Source organism: Lepisma saccharinum, chromosome 13 (assembly GCF_977018435.1).
Source record: "Lepisma saccharinum chromosome 13, izLepSacc3.1, whole genome shotgun sequence".
NCBI classification, from domain to species: domain Eukaryota; kingdom Metazoa; phylum Arthropoda; class Insecta; order Zygentoma; family Lepismatidae; genus Lepisma; species Lepisma saccharinum.
Genome location: NC_139241.1, coordinates 2,679,407 through 2,705,976, shown reverse-complemented (window position 1 = coordinate 2,705,976; position 26,570 = coordinate 2,679,407). Strand labels below are relative to the sequence as shown.

Here is a 26,570-nt window from a genome sequence, read left to right as displayed (position 1 = left end):
AGGCATAATCTTGGCCATTGGCAAGCAAAAACATGAGTGGTTCTTGTTGTGCGTTACGGCACTCGAAAATGAATTTCTTGGACAAGGCCATCATCACCTCTGATGTTCCCATTGGCTATTTTATGCAAGAAAATATGGTCTGTCAGTTTGTCCCTCGTGAGGAGTATCAATATTTAACATTTTCAGAAGGATGGGCGTTTGCAAATGTTTTGTGGATGGAATTCGGTGACGAATAAATAAATTTAGAACTGAATTTAGTCTATTTGAATTTGTTGTACTTCTATGGACCAGATCGGAGAACAGTACTCAATTTTAGGTGAAACGAAAGATTTGTAAAAAGTGCTGAGAGCAGACACTGCACTGTGAGAACCAAGTTTAAGTTCTATTAACAAGCACTAATTGTACTGAAATTATAAAAACTTAACAGTAGAATCGTGAGTAGCTCGTTGAAGCTACTTTAGATGAGTAATTAACAACATAACATATTATATGTATGGCTATAAGAAATTGAGAGGAAGAATATCCCGAGTGTAAATATGATGGCAGCTCTAGTTTCCGTTTTTTTCCCTGTAAAGCAAATTATGCACGTGACGTTTGTAGTCACTTGCACGTAAGTAATTGTGCGCGTTTTGATTGGCATGAAACGAAAGTTGTCGTGTGGGAACACTTTCTACTTGTTCGCTTGTTTTTATGGTGCGAAGTTCCCAATCTGAATTGAAACGCCATGCTTGTACTTTTTTTTTTAACAAAAAAATCTCTTCATTAGCGAGAAAATATGCTGGCGGAATTCCCTTATTTCGACCTTTCTTTTTTCCAATTCATTTACTCTTCGCAAAGCGTATAGAAGAGCAAGTGTGATCATTCTTTCGCGAGCTCCGTGTGAGATAGGGAGAGTTGTGTTACCTGCCACCGCGGCGCTACAGTCGTTGAAGATCTTTTCTGTCTGTCGAATCTCTACTACTATCTACTGTGGGAAATATAATCATTTAAATCTCTGCTGGAGTCGTGAACACTGTTGCCAGTTATAGTGGCTTCGGATTACGTTACATTATTTTTATCGATGCTTCTCCTCTACAGATTAACTCTTCTTCTGTGGCGTTGTTTAGATATATGTATTACAATTATTCTAGCGCTATAATTACAATTTGTTCAGTTGCATTATGTTCTAAACACATTATACAGGGTGTTTAAAAACGATTAATCGGATTTAAAATTGTCATACAGTGTGTCCCAAAATAGTGTTTACACTCTTTGAACGTTAAAAATGGGAACACTAATAACAGCAAGTGTGAAATTTTTTGCGTGTCACATACCTTAAAGTTATAGATGTTCATTGGCAGCAATACTTTGTCTGCAATGCTATAGAACGGATCAACAAACAGCAGATATGGTTTCCACAGGAAGAGAAGCACAGGCAGTCTCAATAGCATGTTTCATGTCATCCAGTGACCATGACTTTGTCGGGTAGACATCGTTCTTCAGGGTACAATAATGCCTACCGCCTGGTGGGCTGTGATGGAACTAAAAAAAACAAATGCCTACACCCGTTCACACACACACACACTCAATGTAGATATTGCAGCTTCAAATACAAAAAGTCCAGTCAAGTTATCTTGAATAGTTTCTCTGTTATTAACATTCAAAGAGTGTAAACTGTATTTTGGGACACACTGTATATTTGGAGTTTACGTCATACTGGTAAGTGATACGTTACTCTGAAAGAAACCCCACAACAGTTGTAAGGGCTCCATGTGATCCAGGGGCGGGGAATTTTCTTCCGCACCCCCTATCGAAAACCTATATTCTACCGAAAACATTACAGTGTCATATTATGTCATGTGGTTGTCATATTGAGGGCTGAATGTTAGGTACTGAAGTGAGACTGCTGTTATTATTTACAACAGGCAAGCATTGATCCTACTTTCAAAGAGATTCCGCATTTATCTTCCTGTACATGGTCAACCAAGTTAGTAGTAAGGTGTGTTTTATACAGCGTATATTGATACTCGTGTAAGTTGAATTGTATGTTTCGCAAATATGCTGTATAAGGAAACAAAACTGCCGGAGTGTGAGTGTACTGTCGGCAGTCTATAAAGATCAGCGGCCCTTGTCTTTATTCTTCAGAATTGTTGTTAAGAATTGTTTCTTTTTGAGTTTCAAGTAATTAAATCTGTTTGTGTTTTTCGATAAATGTATACAGCTCAGTGTCAGTTGTATGTTTTCCTTTGCACTGTTGATACACGGTTTTGTTGTCCGCCTACGTGCTATTTTCTTCAAGTCGCAATGGAACAAAAATTTCAGTTCCTTTCAAGTATCATCAGGTCGTTCTCGGGAAATTATTTATCGTGACGGTAGTTTCTTTGTTAATTCGTCCTAGTAAATGTACCATTTCAGACATTTTCAAAGACTGTTACGAATGGTCCAAAAATTCCCGTGGAAATGTTAATAGTTTGTTGTTGGGAACATAGCGGCCCAAGGGATTTTAACTAAGAATTTGCTGTGTACTTAGCATTTTATCCTGACGGGCAGACGGAAGGTAGGCTACGTAGCCTATTATGTAAAACAAACGCACATGAAAAGAGGGGTTGCAAAGCAACGGGACATTTTCAGAAAAGTGAAGCAGTCCAAAATAAAAAAAAAGGGAATTGGTAATTACATGAAAGTGACTACATAATTTCGTATTTGTTGTTATTTTGTTTTTTTTTCAAATTGAAGAACTTTAGGTTGCCTAGTAGTGATCTCTTTCGTTTACCCAACGCACACAAACTGAACACTCGGCAGTTGTTGTCACCTATACACCGTATTTGACATTTTGTACCTAAATTGGTTGTGCCTTGTAATCAAGGGATTCCGGGTTCGATATCCGGTGGAGGCACATAGTGGTTCGGATCCCACTTTAAACTGTAGGTCCAGTCCCAATTAGCCTATATGTGCATAAAGTAGACTTTAGACAATGGATGTCATTCCAAACGTGTACATCTCAGTCACGGTCATTTATGTAAGTTTTTATAAGAGCGTTGCAGGAACATGGTAACTTCAAGTGGAAGGATTTTTTAGAGAGAGTGAGCAACACTATTAGGGGGGGGATATACCTCGACCCCTCTCCATGGAAAAAATCCTCCAGTCGTCCAGATGTGTCATTGGCTGTTCTTTTCAAATTTCGAAACGTCGTTCTTGTGCTAAATTCAGGCAAAAATTAAGCAAGTCGCTAGTATTCTTCAGTTTCATTAGCATATTATCATAGATGGTTACTAGAAGTTGATTTATATTTGATTTAGGTACTACAACATGCAATAATATTTCACATTTTTTTATTTTTTTTCAACGTCACACCCCCCTAAATTTCATTCCGCACCCCCTCAGCACCCCTAGATGATTAATCCTGGCGCCGCTGCTGATGTGATCTCTTCTAGTTACACGAACAACATCAAAGTCAAAGCGCTAGAGGAATTTCTTCATTACTCGCTCCAACATGTCTGTTCTCACCGAGTTACGATGCGATTTTTCAGCCCATTCACAGTTGGCCTCCTAGGACAACGGATCGTATTCTGGGAATACGTTAAGGATGCTTTGTAGCTTATACCGCTCACCAAAGTCTGGATAAGCTGAAAAATCCCATCGCAACTGCTGTGAAGTCAGTGAGTAGACATGCTGGAGCGAGTATGTCACGAATTCAACTGTCACTGTCGTGTAACTAAAACACGACACATGATGCACTTATAAGCAAGGACTTATTTAGAGGAGCGGGGGTCCAATTTTAGCTTCAATTAGTGACTATATATTTTCTGCTTTTCTCCTGTTTCTTGTTTCTAAAGAACAGGGAATTTTGAAACCGAAAAGGGATTTCTTCGCATACGAGAGGGAAATTTTCTTCTGGACCAGGATTATAATCGAGGCAGTGGCGTAGCGCAGTTCTCTTGGGCCCCCCCGCAAGTAAAATATTGGGGGCCGCCCTCAGTGGAAAGAAAGGAGAAACATCGAGATGATGCCAGAGTGGAGCGGACACACAATAGTTAGAACCCCCCCGTTGTAAAATGAATTAACTTTAACCCTTCCTTCCCATTTTTTGTCATCGACTTAGGCTATATATCAGTTTAGTTGTTTGTCGAAACTAAATCAGGGTTGTCTGAATCTCTGATAAAGAACTGGATGAAGAAATGAGAAATGTTTTCTCTTACTTCAACGCGGTCACACAGCCAACTATTTTGTTCGAAACGTTTTTCTTATGTAGGTTACTTATAATACACATATATTTAAACAATACTGTTTGGGGAAATTGTTTAAAGCATAGTAAACACTCCTTTTTTGGACTTAGAGGTGGATGCACCTTCAGCCCACAAAGCCATCCTCTGGCTATGTCAGACCAAGATTCAACGTAAGAGCCTTCACATTACGCTTCTAATACTAATAGTGAGTTACATACTCAATCAAACTTATCATTTCAGTTACGAAGGTTGAACTGGACCTCTACATTGTCGATGGTGACCTAATATCATAAGGTCAATTGCAATCTGTTGCTAAGAAATAGAGATGGACTCAGTCTTGAGAGATAGAATATTAAACAGCGACTGGACTTTATTCACTCAATGAAATGCCGATTGGAGGGATTGGAGCACTTAGAGCACTGTATACGTTGTACGCCCTGCGTGGCGGAATTGGGGCTACTGGACCTAAGGCCAAAGGGAAAATTGCCCCTGGGCTCAACATCCAGAGTTTTTTGGGCCCCTTTGAAGTAAAATGTAACAGGTGTGGACATTGTGGAAAATTTATCTGAGGTCTTATTTCAATCTCATACTGAGGCTTGGGGGTCCCCATGAACATATTTGGTGGGAAGTTACATTTTAAATATCACTTAATATTAATGGTAATAAAAAAGGTCGTAAATTATGAAGTGTGTTTGTTTAGGTATTGTGTAACAATAAGGAGGCATCGACCGGTTGAACAACTGAATCTTTCTACTCGATTCACAACTGTACTACACTATACTAAGTTTACGAAAGCTATGAGATGAGAGAAGTTCCTATCGATTGCCACCTTTGAGCAATGAACTTTGAGACCCATAATGTCAAGTTGCCCGGGTTCCTCTGGCTGAGACAACGCCCCACTGCTTATTATCGCAGACGTCGTCATATGATATGTTACTGGGAATCAAATTTCTGTTTCGTAAATTCATTTTTTAAATAAGCGACAGTAAGTACTGAATTTCTGGGATTATATAAAATGTCAGGATCACAGAGAGAACATAGCGGGGCCCCTGCAGCTCGGGGGCTGCGGGGCGGCTGCTACGCCACTGAATCGAGACCCGCCCTCCTACTCCTCCGCCCTTGATGCAAATGGCAACTTGATTGAATGAACTTGAAGCACAAAATTCAGTAGTTCCGTGTCGAGACTCAACAGGCGATCCTCTGCAGTTCTAAGATTAGGTGCAAAGGGGTCAGTGTGTTAGATGCCGCGGGATATGTCACGCCTTCGCCAAGGTGTGGGAAAAGGAAGGTTAGCACGGTAAGGCACCGCAACGACATCTGGCGCAAGCGACGCGAAACGCTACAGCTCCTTGGCTTAGCTTATCTGCGCGTCGTTGTCAATGAGAACAGTGGCGCATCCACGACTGGTACTTGGAAGAGTTAATTTTTTGCCGGAAATACATTCTAAGAACCAAAATTTTGCATAATTCTTATATAAATAATATACCGGGTGGGCCATAAGTCAGTTGTCAAAAATGCATTTGGTGCAATAACAACAAACACAAACACCACACAATAAACAATCAATGTCACACAGAACCTCACACAAAACTCCAATAACTGCTAGTGTCGACTGACTTATGGGTAATACGCACTAGTCAAGTTCACAACTGACTTCCACTACGCTAGGCAAAACAAAGTCTAACGATTGCTAGTGACAACTGACTTATGGTCCACCCGGTATAGTATTGAAAACAGGAACCTAGGTGCTCTTTACATCCCTTTTTAACTCTACGGTAAGAGTTTTACATGAGGGAATAAATACGTATTTCCTCGCATGCTTCGAAGGGTTCTAAATGGCCATTCGCACAAAAACACCCCCAAAATGTATCAATCGAAGGTCTGTGGTTTAGCGAAACATACTGGAAAAATGAAAGTGTTTGAGCTGGAGGCCCGGTTTCTATTCCCGGGGTGGATGATATAAGGTCTGAATTTTCCGGCTCGGGGGCTCACCAGCCTCAAATCAATGGGTACCTGGGGGCAACCCGGGGAGGGGGGTTTAAAGGCGGCTGGAGCGTGGTGCTGGGCTCCAAAATGGCCCAGATCGAGAATGTGTGGGGGCCCTACCCCCCATCCCTTAAATGTGCCTTGATGGCACGGTGCTACACGAGGAACTTCCCCTTACCTTGAGCCTCTGTTCAAGTCCACATTTATGCACAGAAAGGCTAATTATGGCTGGACCTACAGTTAAGTGGGATCTGAACCACTATCCATCAGATATTGAACCCGGGACCCTTTGATTACAAGGCGACTACATTACCACAAAGCCATCAGGGAGGAAAAAGAAGGTAGCACATGGATTAGAATATCTTGTAAGTAATTTATGTTTATTATGTACCGTGGCCGTTCGGTCTAAAAAGGGACGGTCGCAGTTACCGAGTCTCCTAGGGGAAGCGTAACAACTTTTCTCCTGAGATTTCGATCCGTGTATGAGACCGGTGGTCACCCACCATCGCGAGGAAATTGGGGAGTTGCGAATGAGTAGCGTATCCCGGTCAAGGAAACCTACAACAACGACTTGGAGGTCGTCGTGCTGACCACACGTCACTCCGTACAACTCGGGCCAATGAGTGAGAAGGATCAGGTGGGAGTGAGGCTGGCAATCGGTTATGATAATAGATGTTTATTATGTTTAATCCAAAATTATCATTTAACGACAGTGGCGGCGATTAGGAAGCCGGGAGGGGGGGTGCAGTTGTCCATCCACTTTTTGCCAAATTTTCCTCCAATATGCTAAACCTTATCTACCAAGGGAAAGTAAATTATCCTTGTCCCCTCCAGTTTTGGGACCTTGCCCCCCAAATATTGGAACCCAATCGCCACCATGATGTAACGATATTGCTTGATTTTCTATTGTATGCTATTGCTTTAGCATTCGATTACTGTGATTAGTGTTTGACAAACATTTTGTATTTTATTATGTTCAATTTCTTCATTTTCTTATTTTACCTTGTCATATTTTGTAACCAACTAGGGTTGCCAGACGTCCCGTATATTCGGGATTGTCCCCTTTTTTAAAGAAATGTCCCGGTGTCCCGGAAAATGTTCTCAGGACGCCCATTTGTCCAGTATTTAGCTAAAGAAGAAACGAATTCAAATTTCAAAATCATTTTATACAACAAGAAATTAATAACAATTTATAACTAACCTAATTGGATACCAATTACCATTTACCACTCAATCCTCATATTAACATTGGCGTAGAACTGCTCATTGTCGATATGACAAAAGCAGTTATGGTTCTAATACAGCTTTTCTTGGTCAATGGAATCAGAGTGGAGTGGATAATATTCAGGGCTTAGGTGATGAAAAGTTTTATTTATTTTCGTCATGCAAAAAAGAAAGTGTTCTTATAGTAGTGATTATTCTAAGCAAAGGTCCTCGTAATGGACGCCCTTGTAATCAAGGGGTCCCGGGTTCGATACCCGGTGGAGGCACATAGTGGTTCGGATCCCACTTTAAACTGTAGGTCCACTCCCGATTAGCCTTACTGTGCATACAGTGGACTTAAAACACCAATTCAATCAATCAAATCTTAAAGGACGCCAAGTGTTCACTCAAATATTACCTATAATATATTTTGTCAAAATGTTAAAAATTAGGCATTAACAGTGCTTTAAACTGCAATTGATTTTGTAATGTTTAAAAATGTTATAAAAATAAATTTAACTATATCTATGTATATATGTCCCGTTTTTCTTTTATTTTAAAAATCTGGCAACCCTATACCAACGTATCTGTACATTGCACTGTAAATACTGTAATGAAAAAAATAAAATGAAAATGTATTCGTATCATCACGATAAAACTCGTTATGTGAAGTAATATTTTTTAAAAAGAAGAAAAAATACAAAAGCCCTATCGTCAACTCTGACTCATGCTGACAAAATGGAAGCACGACCGTTACTGGCGGAAACGTTAGCCAAGCGTCCTTGAGTTGAGAAGATAAACACTTCAAGAGTCATCACAGTTATTCTCTACACGTTTCCATAATTCATCCTTACTTTCCATTTTTATTTCACGAAAAGAAAGACCACAACAATGTACCGACAGGTGAAAGTATGGGAAGACGTGGAGAATATATGGCTCTAGTGAAAAAAAAAGCCATTAACTACCATTATACCGTTTATGGTGTTCTTGAGAGTAACGCTTGGTTATCAACAATTGACGAGGATTCACACGTTGGGGGAGAATGGAGGTTTTTCTTTTTGATTTTGTTGTTATCATTTTAGCTTTCATGTTCAGTTCCAGTAGTTATTACAATGTTCAGTCATTAAAGATTGTTTTGTTTCACAGTGCCTTGTACACTTAACGCGAAGAGTGACAGTCTCGCACCAGTCGTGCATTTATTTCAATATCGTCGGAATGAGCACTGCTACTAAAGAAACAAAACATAGAACAAGAGAGTATGAGTTTCTCCCAGGACCGGCTCGAGGGGGGCTTGCGCACCCCTTAATTTTCTTCCGCACCCCCTTAGTTCAAGAAAACACAAACCCTTAGAGTGTCATATTATGTCATGTCGTTATATTGACCGCCGAATGTTAGATACTGAAGTAGAGTGCATCACACATAAATTTGCCGTTGCGTAGAAACGAATTTTCGTTTCGTCTCCCTCTCTCTTAGCATCACGTGTTCTACCCTGCTCGAAAACCTTCGCTATTGTTGCCATATTGTCATTCCATTCCTGGACACACTCGCGCAAACATCATTGAAAACAATTGAATAGCGCTCCAGCTCGCGGTTCCCACCGTTCGGCAGGGACGGTAATGTGGCAATATAGCACGGCGTAGTGCTTGCTTCTTTTATGCAGTGCATGTTCATTGGCTAGCTAGTAACTAGTGTTGCCAACTGTAATAATGAAGCACTATTTCTGTCACGGAAGGGAAAAGGCAGGTAAAGTGGCGGTGAGTTTTGTTGGATTGGAAGCACCATATTTTTATTTTATACTAAGTATTTGACCGGTTTGACGTTGTGTGCGTGTATTGCGTGTGTCAGGCACGTATCCAGGAATTTCTTTCGGGGGGGGCTCAACACCATTTTTTTAAGGGGTATATAGTAAGAACCTCACAATTGTGTGTTTAAGACCAGAGGTGGCAATTGGGTTGCAAAACGGAGGGGGGGGGGGTGTGGAGGGCGTTTCAAGGAGAGTTTATTTTCTCTTGGTAGCCAAGGCCATAGCCAAGGCTTAACATTAAGAGGTGATAATGTTGAGGCAAAAAAATAAAAAATGGGAAGCAACTATCCCTTAAATCGTTGCCACTGTAAGGCTATCATTTTAATCAGAACGTGAAATCGGAACATTTTTTACCACTCGACTCCTCTGTTTCCATGCATTAATATTGTGTGCCGGAACCATCTCAGTATGTGGGTTTGTCCATTTCTTCTCATCAGGCATAAAAATATCTATGGTGTCTTTGAGTGTTTTTACGAAGCTGTTACACATGCACGGGATGGACAATCCACTCGACAACGCGAGATTCAAATTGTGGGCTGGAACTGGACTGGACGCAGACAGCTCTCGAATATTTCTCTCTGATTCGAGCCTGAACACCATTAACGTGTCTTGTCCTCCCATGTTTGCAGCTCTTATAAAAGCCGAAAACCACCAAATTGTTCAGATTCAGGCCTTCGCACTCACAAGTGTTCAAAAATGGCTGTCACAGCTTCCGCTGTCTTGTCATATCGGCACGAAACAAAGGAAGTCTTCTCGAATACAGGTGAATCACGAAACAATTAATGCACAGTGAAAACCCTTCCTTTCCCGACACATCTAATTTTTCGTCTCCCAGTATGATGAAATGCTTACTCATTTATCTCCAGTGACGTGCCCAAGGGAGGTTTGGTGAGGTAATAATCCCATTTGACCCAGTATTCCTTTTTTTTTTTAAAAAAAAAAAAAGAGGAACGTCAAAGACTGGGAAAAAATGGCAAAATCAGAACTGACCACCAAAAATAGTATGCGTAACCCCTCTCCCTTCCAAAAATCCTGGGCACGCCTCTCTTTATCTCGGACACATTTTTTAAAATCAACTCACCAGAAGTTTTTATCATCGTATTGGAGATTGAAGTAAAATGCGTTCTTCCTGCAGGTTTGGATATGATCCTTTAGGGTGCTGTCGTCTGCCTGCCTTCACACCTAACCTTAACAAGGCCCTAATTTTCCATCCTTGTGACTTGGATTTTCAAGACTTAGGAAGGTTTCAGAGCGAAGGGACACGCGATACATGTCGATTGTAATGAACCAATCAACAGCAACGTTTCACACCGTAGCGACACAAAAGGCCGCACAAACCTAATTTCGACTTGTGAAATCCTCAGGCGACACGGTGTGAAATCTCCCTTATTAGGCCACCGTCATTGTCACCTCGAAGTAGTAGCTCTTGTTCACCACAGAAAAAATTATTCTCAACCGGTGGGAATACTCCTCAGTTTTCTTCTCTCTCCTATATTTTCTGTGCTTGTTCACTATACAGGCAACACCTTACGATTTGATATACACAGGACATGTACTATGTAGACATTTTAACGAAAAATCAGTTGAAGTCAAGGATGGCTAGGTGGCTCAGTTGGTAGAGCCCTGATTTGGGTTCTGGTAGAGCCTACAATTTCCGCCTAAAATGTCTACATATGCAACATCTTGCTTTCTCTTCTCGACATTCATAAAATTTTCGGCTGTCTCTTTATGGTAGTTAAGTGTTTGAATTTGTTTCGAACCCAGTAGGCTTAAACAAAAGTATTTTTTTATGCCATGAAATTCTCGGACTGCATATACGAAATTTAGTTCTGGCAAAACTAAATCATCACTCAAAACTTTCCTTTTCAGTTGATCTATGCAGTTTATTTCTGTTTTAATAAACCACTGCAATATCCGGTCCTGCTGAAATATTCACTTTAGAGAGAGACAGACCTTTGATCTCTTCGGCCCTCGAACCGAACTTAGCACTACACTGAGGCCCCGGAAGTTCTGTTGTCCTCAACGTCTTCATTTTCGAATCACTATATCTTATAAAGCAACCAGAGGATGCTGACTGATCTGATCACCAATCGACTGTATGAATTGTCACACTTACCTCTGAAATCTCATTAACCGATTCTTTGTACAGATCAACCGAAAAATTGAATCCGCGTATTTATATCCTCATTATATTCTAGAAAGTTCCGCAGATAAAACGATTCGTTAATATCGCCAGTAGTTGACTCCTTCTCTCATTCAAGAACGTGCCCTCTCCCGCCTTCCAGAGATTAGAAATTACAACGAATCGTCCTACGTGTGGCGCTACCTTTGTTGTGCAGCTTCCAAATGCTGACAAGTCTCTACATAGTGCTCAAGTGCGTTGCGACAACACCGAACGCGCAAGAAAAGTGTACGTGCTATATTATCAACAACATTGTTATAGAACATTCTCCGTCTTGCCTCGATAATTGTCTATCTCCTCAAATCATCGTCAGATTATTCAAAAAGCCAAAAACCTGATTTTATCTAGTAAAATAAAAAAAAATCCTTGGGGGGGGGGGGCCTCGAGCCACCTCAACCCCAGCTTGGATACGTGCTATTAACAATAACAGGGCTATAGAACATTCTCCATCTTGTCTCGATAATTATTTCTCCCAAATTATCATCACATTATTCAAGAAGCCAAAATCCTAATTTTATCTAGTGTAAACAGAAAAAAATCCTGAAAGGGGCTCTAGCCTCCTGATTCCCACCTTGGATACGTGCTATTGACAATAATAGGGTTATAGAACACACTCCGTTTTGTCTCGATAATTATTTCTCTCATATTTATAAATTTATTATCTTCACATTATTCAAGACGCCAAAAATCTAATTTTATCTAGTGTAAATTGAAAAATTTCCTGAGGGAGGTGGGGGCTCGAGCCATTAACAATAACAGGGGTATAAAACATGCTCCGTCTCGCCTCGATAATTATTTCTCTCCTTACATTATTTTCACATTATTTAAGAAGCAAAAAAACCTAATTTTATCTAACGTAAACTGAAAAATTTCCTTGGGAGAGGGTCGAGCCCCCTGTGCCCCATCTTGGATACGTGCTATTATAAATAACAGGGTTACGGAACATTCTCCGTCTTGCCTCGATAATTATTTCTCTCCTTCAATTATTGTCACATTATTTTATTTCACACCACAAGAAATGAAAAACCTTATTTTATCTAGTGTAAACCTAAAACTTTCGGGGGGGGCTCGAGCCCCCTAAGCCCCCCCTCTGGATACGTGCCTGGCGTGTGTGTATGTAAAAGTGTGTGTTTGCTAATGAACGTTAAATTCCATAATGCCTCCAGTTCTGTCGAAGTTGAAATCAAAAACCTTGCATAGCCAAGCTCGGGAAATTCTAAGCAACGTGCACGAGTTCATGAAGGAGGAAGCCAGTCATGGTGTTAGCATCCCAATAAAGCATTTTGGCAAGAGAGCAGCGAACAGCAGCAACAAATTGTTCATATTTCATAATTTTGGAATTATTCAAAATAAATAAATTATGTGGCTCCAACATCATTTCAAGTCTGGCTCCGGCACGCGTTCTTGTGGAAATTGCATAGAGGAGGCTGTCATTTTTGCTGCTTAATGCGATACATATTGTTTTCTGTGTTAAAATTGCCATGCTTTGATGGGTGACAAAGTTCATAGCAGGGCCGGCGGAAGGGGAGGGCGAACCGTGCCATCTCCCAGAGCGGCAAAATTTGAAGAGAAGAAAAAATAAGCCTATTGAAAACTGTGATCGAGCGAGATATTCTTTTGCGCTGAATAGTATTGAAATAGCATAAGAAGTCTCATTATTTATTTTATATTTTGATGTTTTAGTTAGGAATATATTGATTTTCAATTTTCCGTTGCTGCGTAATGACCGGGGGGGGGGGGGGTCGAAATAGAGCGGCATCTGCCGCCACCTCCCAGGGAGGCAAAATGACTAGCGCCTGCCCTGGTTCATAACAAAAGAAAAAGCCGCGCAGCTTATCGTCTAGTGGCAGTATATGTACTTGTTATTGTTGTGGAAGCCGGCATCCTTTGTAAATGTACAACAAAGGCAACCGACTGTCGCCGATCTCAGAGAGGAAATAATAATACTGCTTGAGGAGGAGTGTTATGGTGCAATTGTACCGGTTTAACACGTTGGCATGTTATAATCTGGCGTTGCAGTTCCATACCAGTGTATACGGGTTTTGGGAGTGAAAAGTTAGAACGCCACCAGTGCATTAATGCAATGAAAAATAATATATATATTTTTTTTATAATGTTTGAAATCACTCAAATAAGGAATCGTATGAAGAAGTCTTCTTTGCAGCATTTTTGGTAATTTTACTTATGTGTTAGTTCATATTTTGCGAATTTTTAGTCCATATGTATGTAGCTACATACAAAGCCACTTGTTAGTACATATTAATCCTAGTCCTGGTATAATGCATGACGTTTAAAACTCAACGTTAGATAGACCTGAATTCTCTCATTTTATTCTTGTACGTAACAGCTGTGCATCGGCGCACTGCAGCGATTTTTCTATCTGCTCCATTAGCAACACTGCTTCTTTAGTTGTTTCGCGCATCGCACGGCAGAAATATCTGCGCTGGACTCTATGGCCATTACTATTGTATGTAACCATGAGCGTCGGAAGGGGAGGTCGAAACGGTCGGTCGACCCCCCTGGAAATTTCCATCTACTTTTTTTTCAATTTATGGCAATTTATAAACGAAGCACTTTATTCCACCTCATTTTGAGTCATTGTTTAAAAATGGGTCTTGTGATATCGAATTTGGTACGAAACTTTCATAATTTGCAACACTGTATCTCTGTTAATTTGTAACTTTCACACGTTTTGAAGCTTCTTATACTACTACGATTGCTGCTGATACTGCTACTAATGTCCCAAGTAACTATTATGTAATCTTGGATGTAACAAATAGCTACTATATTATTTATATAATAAACTTACTGGATCCTAAAATAAACTAAACTAAACTAAAACTGCTACTGCTACTACTAGTAGTAGTAATAATAATAATAATATATTGGTAATGTATTAATAATATAATAACAACAACAATTTAAAATACCGCTAATGCAATAATTTTAGCAATGAACCCCTCCTTGACAAACTTCTGCATATGCCACTGGTTCGTATCACAATATTTTTCGGGGGAGGGGGTGTCCTCGACATCTTCGATTTGACCCCCCCCCCCCCCCCCGCCAGGAAAATTTCTGGCGATGCCCATGTATGCAACAGACAAGCAATTCTGTACTGGCGACAGCCTCTATGATGATCAGTGGCAGTTTCTTTTTCCTCTCGTCAGCATTGTTGTTATGAATTTTTTCTTCTCTTTGTTTCTTCGAGTGGTATGTTTGTGGTTTTCGATAATTGCCTATAACTTAATGTGAGTTATGTTTGTTCTTTATTGCATTGTTGATAAGCTGTTTATTTTCCGCCTACTTGTTCTTCTTCACACTGGAGCAAAAATTTCAGCTCATTTCAATTTCATTTCAATCAGTAATTTATGCTAATCAGTGGCGGCGATTAGGGTAGCAGTTGCCCCTCTTTTTGCTATTTTTGCCCCGCACTATGCTAAATCTTATCTACCAAGGGAAAGCAAACTGTCCTTGCTTATTCCCTTAGTTTTGAAAGGTTGCATGCGTGTCTAATGTTTTTCTTATTTTCAACATCGCACCCCCTAAATTTCTTTCAAATGGAGATTTTCGACATTACCAACACACAATATAACCATGCTAAAGGTCCCGGTTTCGATCCCCGGCCGGTTCAAATCCGGGAACTTTTCTAACGTTGGAAGCGGCCCCGGCGCCCACCCGGCGTCGAATAACATGGGTACCTGGGGGAAACCCTGGGGGATAAAGGCGGTCAGGGGCGTGGTGCTGATCACATCACCCCCACTCACGACCGGATCGAGAAAGTGTAGGGCGTTACCCCCGCACCCCCTATACGTCTTCGTGGCGTGGTGCTAAGCACAGGGGAACACTTTACCTTTTACCTTTTTTTTTATATTGGACGACCATCTGTAAAGAAAACTACATCCAGATTGCAGTTCATACACGCAACACATCTAATACCTTAAAGTAACTGCAAAAGTAACTGTTATTTTTTCAAATAAAACTGTAACAGTTACTTTTTGCGCAATGCAACTGTCACTCATTTATTTTTGAGCAGAGTAACTGTGAGTCTGTTACTTTTTGAGCAAAGTATCAATAAATAATGTATTTTTAAGAAATTTCCAATTAGATGCATACTTTTCCTGACGCCGTCATCGAAAGAAACTGAAGGAGCATCACTGAAGTGAGAGGACGTGGACGATGTCTTCCTGCTTCCTTCGAGCAGTTCGCACCCAAATCAATCGCCGTTTCGCAATCCCTGGGAACCGAGGGTCCCGGGGTGTCATTGTGAGCGTATTTACATAACTCTCCAGCCACTCGGCGAAAGGATTGTTTTCGCCGCTTCCTGAAGGAAATGAACTTTTCTGGCGGGAATTCTCCAAACGCCTGCCACGGTTTCTCTCGCAGGCTGTCCGCTTGCATTTTTCCACTTCCTGAATTTTTCCCTAGTCTTATCTTTCCCCCGGTTTTGTTACGTACACTCTCTCCTGAACACTTCGTCAAGACTGAACTTCTGCCTCTGGGTCCGACCAATGCCTTCCTTGCAATTATGGAGTGGATTCTTTAGGTGCTATAAAACTGAAAAATATTTACTTCATGTTCTAAAAACAGCGGGGAAAAATGTGGCTAAAAGTAGAAAATTCATTCAAGAACTGCAAAAATATTACTCATAAATGACAGTAGAACGTTAATTGCTTGTTGCATTCTGTTGACTACAATAAACAACAAAATACATTTCGAAACTGTCCTTTGAAAATGCAGGCCGATTATCTCTGAAGAATGTCTGAACATTTCCATATCGCACGTAGTCAGACGTGAATATTTGAAGTGAAGGATGCCATGCACCTACATTTTCACTCTTGAACCCGAGCAACTTTACAGATTTTTTGGTACCTTCTGTGTCCGTGTGTGTGTGTGTTTTTTTTCCGAACAGATTTCGGAATTTGTCTCTAAGCACCTGTATGCGTTTCCCTGATAGAGACTTCAGTTTCCTTTCAACTGTCCCTGCAAAGCACCTGTGCGGAACTTTTCACTTTTTCTATCACGCCACACAGAAAGGTTAGATATGCAGACAGGAACCCCAGATCGTTTTGTAAACATTTATCTTTCAATAAATCTTGAAGCATCGCAGTGAAGAAGTGTGTTTTGTCAAACTCATTCAAAACACAGGAAAAAGCTTCAAAATTATTTGTTGTGGAGTCCAAAATAGGATAGTAATTTAATACAGTGTGTTTTGTCTATTTTATGCATTAATATGCAAAATATTTGTGCCCTCAAAGACAGTAGCGCAACTACAGGGGGAAGGGGGTATTGCCCCACCCCAACCTTGGACGGAGATCTATTCTAGCGGGGGCAATGTTCTAAAAGATAGAATGCCATGGCACCCCCATGAAATTATAAACTATTTGGGACATATTAAGTCATCATTGTTTTCAGTTTGCAAAAAATTGGATCGAAAACTGTTTTTGCTTGCAATACATGGTTGTTTTCTGTAATGAATTGTAAATTACCAGAGAGAGAGAACGAAGACTTCTCTTAATTGATTTTGTCTTAAATGCATGAACAATTTGTCCGAGTTGTCTTAATGTAGATAAAGCAATAATTTTCCTTAAATCATATTCCAAGTTTTGAGCGAAAGGAGCGTGCACATTTGAGAGACAACTTATGTCATTTTTGCTGTTGGATTATGTAATGTAAACAATATATGTTGTACACATATGTAGTAAAGAAGCTTTGAATACGTACACAATTAATGTTAGCATATTATTTTCTTATTTTACGTCGCTCCATGTTGCATGTGTAAAACACATGTTGTACGTGCAAGTTATACATGTTATGTGTAAATAAATAATTTTATTCGGAATGCATTTATCATGTATTTTCTGTCTTTCAAAAATACAGTTTGTGTGCATGTTTTCCATTCTTATTGTGAAATTGAACGTTTTGAAAATAAAATTCAAATAGTTTGTGCCATCACAAATGCTTTAGCACAGACTTATATCACATTTTTACGTGATTTACGAGGAAAATTACGTATTTGATACTGCTACTATTACTACTACTACTACTATAATAATAACGATAAAAGTTATTATTATTGGTACGTTTATACTGGTACTTGTCCCCCACCCCCAGACAAAAATTCGTGGTTGCGCCTCTGCTCAAAAAATTCGGAAACTTTATTTTTGACTGGAATGTCTAAGATATGTACATTATGTTATTTTCCTAGAAATATGTTTTGTTTTATGTGCTAAACGTAAAATTATGCATTTTAGTGTGAAATAAGACTTTCCGAAGCAAGTTTGTTTGTAAATGTTTTGTGTTGACTCTACGTTCTAACTCTTCGTGAGGCAACACACGCCATCATCAACAAATCGTTTACGACATGTTTCTGGGGAAAAAGAGGAAAAACCTATAAACTTGATGCGACTCTTGTAGAAATGGATACCATACAAAAAGAAGATTAAAGTTCATAAATGAGGATATATAAACCAATAATATGTGTCTTAAAAATATTCATTAGGTTTTTATTGTCTAGTTTTGTGTGATTTTTCCTACCCCATATGCCATGTACCCTGGGCGGGTGCAACGTACTTCACATGTGAAAAATGTTACACTGGTCATGTTTGATTATCATGTTTAGTGTGCTATTATTAAAACAAATTGTTTTATTGGAAATGTAGTGTGAAAAATAAATGTCACTATATCCCGTAACTTATTTTTTCCATTGCATATGATTGAATGCTGTGTTGAATGTTTCTGTGAATTAGTATCTATAAGTATGGTTTGTAGATTTTGGGAAGTAAATATTTCAATGTGTGTATAATGCCTGAGGTGTAACTTTTCCTTCTCGCTCTTAAACGAATCCAGTACGTGACTGCTACTGTGTCAATAAGATAAGACCTCGGTACTAGACGCTTGGAGCTGATTGGTCGCTGGACACACTTACTCAGATAGCACGTAAGCTTACGATAGCTTGCTCATAGTTTGTCAAAGTAAGTTTGGCAAGCTGGAAATAAGTTTGATGTCAGTGGTACTCGACAAGTGAGTGCTCGGAAGCGATAATGTTCGAAAGCTTACACCAAGTTATGACGAGCTTGATGGAAGAAGTTTGCGCTGGCAAGTTTGCTGCAACTTAGACTTTGGTAAGTACTATCGGATTAAAAATTATAGATACTTGAGTTTGGACTCCAATTAAGAATTAACCAGTAGACCTACATAAAAACGAGATACATCAAAATTTAGCTTATTCAATTCTGCGTTAATCTGTACACTGCGATGTTCATCGAACCGTTGAAACTGCGGGCTGTCACTGCAAGTCGTGTTGCAACGTTCCACGTACATATTTACTCCGTTGAATATAGGTTTGTATAAAATTGGTTTCGCAATGTGAACTGACAATGATAATGGATTTTGAAAACAGATGCAAAGGGCTTCAAAACAAAACCAATATTGTATTCGTGACTGCCCAATACTAAGAAAAAGTTGTTTCACAAAATTGATAAGAACGGTTATTTGACAAATTTTAAAAATCTGAAAATTAAAAATTTGCTTTTTAAATTATTATTTTTTGCCTGCACCGTAATAAAATTTCATCACCATTGGACCACCTGTTTTTTTTTATTTATAGATTTTCAAGAAGAGCGATCGCTTGCAAAAATAAAAAGAAAGAAAGGCACTTTTTTGTTCACGCGACGTTAAAAAAATAGGCCTACTCCAAAAAAAAAACTGACTAGCAAAGATTAATGCAGAATTGAATAAGCTAAATTTTGATGTAACTAGTTTTTATGTACGTCTACTGGTTAATTCTTAATTCAAGTCCAAACTCGAGTATTTATAATTTTTAATCCGATACTGGATGCAACCTTGCAGCTGGGAGCTTCTCAACTTTGCATGGCAAAGTTGCTTCAGGCTTGCAGCAAGTTTTCTGTGCTATCTGGCTACGGTATCATCTTTAGCGCGAACGCAGGAAAGTTACACCTCACGAACTGTAGTGTGTTGCACCGTTCCTTGAGTGCGGTTCACTAAAGTTTTTTTCTTTTCTTCTCCTCCAGGCCTGGGGACTTCCACCGCCCCGTTGGAGATGCATCGGCCATCGTGAGGGGCGGGGGAGTGGGGAAGGACCTCCCCCACTATGGCTACCACCCCTCCCCCGCCAAGACCCCCGCCAGGGACACGGGGGGAGGGTCTGCCCCCGCGCTCAGGACGACCAGCACACCTGCTGCAGGACCCCAGAACCAGGTAAACACCGTGAAATGTGTTTGCATGCGTGTACGCACATGTGCGTAGGGTTTGAGTGGTTCGGCGCTGCTCTCGTTGGTGAAGGGCATTGCACGAGATGTGATCTACCTGCCTCTGGGCATTGTTGCTTCAACAATCAAGCTAACAAAACACGAGAAGTCTTTATACAGGCCGTTCTTGGAAATCATTCTGCCATCTGCTTCGTTCCGTTCCCAGAATGCACCGTAGGCGGTTTTTTTTTTAGCTTATCTAGCATTACATTTTAGTAGAATAATTTCAACACTGTTTTTTAAGTCATTAAATACCAAAGAAAAGAAGGTGTTAATTGAAAAAAAAAATAGTTCTTGATTTTGAAAGTACAGCCAAGTTCTTCACGAATGTTCAAAGAACATCCCTAAAAAAGTTACTTTTTAAAATCAGTGACGGTGATTAGGGGCGGCGTGGGGGGGCAGTTGCCCCTCCACTTTTTGACACTTTTGCCCCAGAACTATGCTGAACATAATCTACCAATGGAAAGCAAACTGTCCTGCCCCCCCTCCCCCCCCGCCACTCAGTTTTGGAACCCAATCGCCGCCACTGGTTAAAAGTTATTTGTATTATTAGTGCTCAAGCTGTGTTGTCATGAAGTAAATATTAATGCGAAGTACCAATTTAGTCATTGGTTAAAGCCATTTTTTTTTTGTAAGAAGTGATTGTTAGACAATTGAGTGTTGTACACAATACAATACACACGCGTAAAACAGATATGAATAGGAGAAATGTACATGAAATGAACCCGATGAAAAGTAGTACTAAATACCACACTCTGTCATTATTGAAATTATCTACGTCATGAACCAGCTGGTAGATGAGAGAATTTTCCTTAGTATTTTTCTTAACATTTACGCCATGACCAAAATGCTACAGTGTAAAGTGAGAAATGTTATGGCATTTCAGATGCCAATGGCATCTTTCATGGCACTCCTCAAGGATAGGCTCGGTCCGTAGCATTTTTCGTAGCGTAACCAATCAGAAGCGACCTCTAGGTCACGAGTGCAGTTGTAATGGCGGCCGCGTGAGATGTATCACTTCACATTTTTAAAAGGCGATAACTATTCAACCGAGAGGAATAACGTTTCGTATAAAACGTTATTAGGTACTACACAATGGCGCTGCTTAAATACATACTTTACAACGTTTACTGTACACGTATGAAAGAATATTTTAGTTGTTTCAATTGTAAACACCGTGCACTCGCCATAGATGGTGTAACTGAACTCGACGTGCCTTTTGTGCTGTATGTATTATATATTGACATCGCAAAAGCTAACCGAAATGTTACAAAATGCTCCCGTGTAAAGCGGGCCGAATGGAGTTACGGAGCCACAAAACTATTGCCTATATCTAGAAAACAGAAAAAGCAAACCACACAAAAATTAAGGTGAGTGATCTAGAAGAAATTCTAAGCTTATGTAATTTTTCAGGTTTTGGAATATCAAAAGGTGTTTTTGAAAGGAGAGGAACATTTCAAACACCTGCCCTGGTGTCGGGCAAAGGAGATTAAATGCGAGTGCAGTCTACAACACAAGAAAAAACAGCGATAGAATAAGCGCGAAAGGAATATGCGCGAACCAGAGTTAGCCCAGAAGGAATAACTACGAACTGGATTTTACGCGAATGGAATGGCTGCAAACTGGATTTAGTGCCTAAGGAATAACTGTAGACTTTATTTAGCGCGAAGGGAATAGCTGTAGGCTCGATTTGGCGCGAAGGAATAACTGTAGACTCGATTTAGCGCGAGAGGAGTAACTGTAGACTCGATTTAGTGCCAGAGGAATAACTGTAGATTCGATTTAGCGCGTAAGGAATAACTGTAGACTTGATTTATCGCGAGAGGAATAACTGTAGACTCGATTTGGGACGAAGAGAATAACTGTAGACTCGATTTGGGACGAAGGGAATATCTGTAGACTCGATTTGGGGCGAAGGGAATAACTGTAGACTCGATTTGGGGCGAAGGGAATAACTGTAGACTCGATTTGGGGCGAAGGGAATAACTGTAGACTCGATTTGGGGCGAAGGGAATAACTGTAGACTCGATTTAGCGCGAGAGGAGTAACTGTAGACTCGATTTAGCGCCAGAGGAATAACTGTAGAGTCGATTTAGCGCGTAAGGAATAACTGTAGACTTGATTTATCGCGAGAGGAATAACTGTAGACTCGATTTGGGACGAAGAGAATAACTGTAGACTCGATTTGGGACGAAGGGAATAACTGTAGACTCGATTTGGGGCGAAGGGAATAACTGTAGACTCGATTTGGGGCGAAGGGAATAATTATAGACTCGATTTGGGGCGAAGGGAATAATTATAGACTCGATTTGGGGCGAAGGGAATAACTGTAGACTCGATTTGGGGCGAAGGGAATAACTGTAGACTCGATTTGGGGCGAAGGGAATAACTGTAGACTCGATTTAGCGCGAGAGGAGTAACTGTAGACTCGATTTAGTGCCAGAGGAATAACTATAGACTCGATTTAGCGCGTAAGGAATAACTGTAGACTGGATTTATCGCGAGAGGAATAACTGTAGACTCGATTTGGGACGAAGAGAATAACTGTAGACTCGATTTGGGACGAAGGGAATAACTGTAGACTCGATTTGGGGCGAAGGGAATAACTGTAGACTCGATTTGGGGCGAAGGGAATAACTGTAGACTCGATTTGGGGCGAAGGGAATAACTGTAGACTCGATTTAGCGCGAGAGGAGTAACTGTAGACTCGATTTAGCGCCAGAGGAATAACTGTAGACTCGATTTAGCGCGTAAGGAATAACTGTAGACTTGATTTAGCGCGTAAGGAATAACTGTAGACTTGATTTGTCGCGAGAGGAATAACTGTAGACTCGATTTGGGGCGAAGGAAATAACTGTAGACTCGATTTGGGGCGAAGGGAATAACTGTAGACTCGATTTAGCGCGAGAGGAGTAACTGTAGACTCGATTTAGCGCCAGAGGAATAACTGTAGACTCGATTTGGGGCGAAGGGAATACCTGTAGACTCGATATGGGGCGAAGGGGAATAACTGTAGACTCGATATGGGGCGAAGGGGAATAACTGTAGACTCGATATGGGGCGAAGGGGAATAACTGTAGACTCGATTCGGGGCGAAGGGGAATAACTGTAGACTCGATTCGGGGCGAAGGGGAATAACTGTAGACTCGATTTGGGGCGAAGGGGAATAACTGTAGACTCGATTCGGGGCGAAGGGGAATAACTGTAGACTCGATTCGGGGCGAAGGGGAATAACTGTAGACTCGATTCGGGGCGAAGGGGAATAACTGTAGACTCGATTCGGGGCGAAGGGAATAACTGTAGACTCGATTTTGGGCGAAGGGAATAACTGTAGACTCGATTTGGGGCGAAGGGAATAACTGTAGACTCGATTTGGGGCGAAGGGAATAACTGTAGACTCCATTTGGGGCGAAGGGAATAACTGTAGACTCCATTTGGGGAGAAGGGAATAACTCTAGACTCCATTTGGGGCGAAGCGAATACCTGTAGACTCGATATGGGGCGAAGGGGAATAACTGTAGACTCGATTTGGGGAGAAGGGGAATAACTGTAGACTCGATTTGGGGCGAAGGGAATACCTGTAGACTCGATTTGGGGCGAAGGGAATAACTGTAGACTCGATTTTGCGGGAAAGCAGTAACTGTCGACAATATTTAGCACGCTGTGGACGGTATTTGTGCGAAATGATAAACTATGGACGGAATTAAGCGCGAAAACGGCGATCTAGAAATAAATGCTAACTGGATATACGATAAAGGATTAACCGTGGACGCGCGAAAGGAATGATCGCCAACAGGACTAAAAATCCGCCAAGTGTGGTGACCTTCTCTGACGTGTTACTCCACTGACAACGGGAGTTCCTCGTCCTTGAACTCGGCGTCCAAATTGTCGTCCCTTTCCCCTCGAACTCAGGCGAACAATGCCCTTGAACCACAATAATGGATTTCATTATCTCCTGTCTCTGTGCTTTCCTGCGAGTACCCCCGTGCCAGATACCAGAGACGGAAGGTTTTTAAATGCTGTTGATAGTAAAAACGTGCCTGTTGGGTTATGTGGCGACGTTTAGACACATTTGCTTGATGCTTCCCTTTCGGAAGGGCCTCAAAGCTGTCATTCTTGTCTGTGCAAGGCACCTTGAGTCTAGGTGGCTCTTCAAGTATGTAGGGAACCTACAGAGTGACCATGAAATACATCGTAGCTTCGTCGAAAACTTTACTTAAACGAAAACTAAATGTAACAAAATAGTGTAGAAAAATCAAAAATATGTAGTGCGTACAGCCTATGGCTCGCACAAAAAGAAAATAAATCTATCTATCTATATGATTGCGTGCGCTGTTCCTGGATGTGGATAGCTATATCTCGGAGGGCGGTCCGAATCAAGCGTCTCAGGAATAATAATAACAATAATGTTAAAATAACTATATTATAACTATATTAAATATTAATATAGATTATTAATATATAATTATTATTACATGAATAGGTAAGACGCTATAAGAACATAGATATAACAGCACCAGGAGCGTATATTATAGGCTAGCTAGGCTACTTGCGAAGCCTGCAGTCTAGGGAATAAAATACGACAGAAAAATCGATCAGAAATTGTAAATAAAATTATTCATGTCAGTGAAATGATGATGGTGATTCTGGAGTTGGCAACCTGATTTCTTATGAGTTGGCAACCTGATTTCTTACGACTTGGTAAACTTATTTCTATTCATAGCCTAGGACCACGTGACATAGTGAGATTGCACAGGTCTTGGACTCATTATACGCCACTGAACAGCACGTATTCATTATCTAGCTTACCTGTAGTTAAGATTGCATAATTTGTATAAAAGCAAGTTCACTGCCAAATAAATTAATGTCAAATAGGAGGGGAATTGAATATATAGTATAGTTTATATTGATTAAAACAAATATGTTGGATCCAGTTGGCGAAAAGTAAAGTTCTTGATTAATATGTTATGCATATTATCATAAATAGTTGTGTGCAAGCATCAGGGGTGCCCAGAGGAAGGGGGGGGGGGTTCATGACGCGCCTGCGTCGTGGGAATTTTTTGGGTGGGACAAAATTTTATACCAATTCTATATATCTTCACACAAAAATGGAGTTGAATCGCATCGTTTGATTGACTTGTTACTGATTTTTAGTTTTGGTTATTATGTGTAGTTTTTATACCTACCTGTGGGTGATAGGTTTGAAATGAAACACCACCTATTAATGCCTTTAGAATCTGTTTGGATGGCATTAATACAAGGTTAGTGGAGCAGACAGACTGTGCAGAAAAAGGTTGACGAACAATGGCAGTGAGCCTAAAGTATCTAAAGTAAACATATATTGCTTAAATATGGCTGTATTATACAGTGACACAACCAGAGTGGGGCAGGGGGTCATTTCTCCCCCAGCCTTCGAAAGAAGTCAATTCTAGGTTAGCAAGGTGGACACAGAGGAGCAATTACCCCTTCGATTTAAATTTTATGCAAATAAAAATTCATTTTGTAAAATTTTCTTGCTTGCTTCACTTGCATTGTCTGCTTTTCTCGTTTTCGTCAAGTTCAGAGCTGTAGCTAGGGGCGGCGGGAGTCGGCCATGGGCGCCGAATGATCTAAAAAAAAGTTATAAAAGAGAGAATGCCATGGGGTCCAGTGAAATTATTTGCGCCCTATTAAATCAATATTGTTTTCAATTGCAAAAATTTGATCCAAAAATTTTCTTGCTCGCTTCGCTCGCATTCTGCTTGTTTTCTGTAATGTAATGTATGTAAATAATGTGTGTTGTATATTTGTATTAAATAAGCTTTGAATACGTAGAATTTAGTGTTAACTTGTGGCATATGTATTTTCTATTTTATGTTGCCCCATGTTGCATATGTGTAAAACATATGTTTTACATGAAAGTTACACATGTATCTTCGGAATGCATTTATCATTCGTTTTCTGCCATTCTGTGCTTGATTTCCATTAGTAGCTAATGTGAAATTGACGGTGTTGAAAAAATATTTCAAATAGTTTGTTCCAAACAAGTAGTAGTAGTACTAGTAATAATAATAATAAATCCATTATTAATGTTATTGCTATTGTTATTGGTACGTTTATCCTGGGGGCCCGGACCCGTCCAAAAGAATTAGCAAATACTTAAATTGGATAATGAAAATGTATTTGTTTAGCATTTATTGTATAATCAATGGTTATAATTTAATATAAGTTGTTGGAAGGCAAGGATTATATTGGGATCAAAGGACTTTGAATGTCAGTACAAAAGATATTTGCATGCTACTACTTAAAATATGTATAACATAATATGTATAAAATATTAATCAGGAAATTTTATTTTTCGTCAACTGGATCTACCCTTTTTGTTAATCAATAAATATTCAATTCTTTATCTAACTTCTTTATACAAATTTTCGTGATCTTGAATACACAGAAGCTAGATTATTAATTATACGTGCTGTTAAATCTAATTTCTTGTACCGTCTTTTTACCTATTGATGCAATAATAACAATACAATATTAATTTAATACTATATTAATATTTGAGTGACATTTTTTTATTTTAAACATTATTATTATTGTTATTTTTGAGACATTGGTTCGGGTACCCTACCGAAATATATTCCTAGATACGTGCCTGTTTTGGATGTATCTTTATGCCTAATATTTTTATTTAAGTCCACTTTATGGTCATGATAGGCCAATCGGACTGGACCTAAAGTTTAAATTTGGATTGATTTGTTTTATTTTACTTAGTTTCTCTGCCATTTTTGGTTAATCGCGAAGATGAGGATGAGTGATGATATGAAATTGATGAAGGGACACTCGGAAGGGACATCCATGCCCAGTACAGGATTCGAACTGGAAACACCTGGCAATACAGATGAAATCGTTAAACCCCTGAAGATCGGAATCTCTGGTGTCGT

General features: G+C 40.0%; 1 protein-coding gene across 3 annotated transcripts in view; it reads left to right on the top strand.

The window, feature by feature from the left end:
• The window catches only part of LOC145997143 (ankyrin repeat and BTB/POZ domain-containing protein 2), a 331,863-nt gene that overhangs the window by 201,693 nt on the left and 103,600 nt on the right, over positions 1 to 26,570 (top strand). For all 3 annotated transcript variants that reach the window (XM_083133787.1, XM_083133786.1, XM_083133785.1), the window contains one exon: positions 19,411 to 19,597. In XM_083133787.1, coding sequence (XP_082989913.1) covers positions 19,411 to 19,597 — 187 coding nt within the window. The remainder of the gene's footprint in view (positions 1 to 19,410; positions 19,598 to 26,570) is intronic.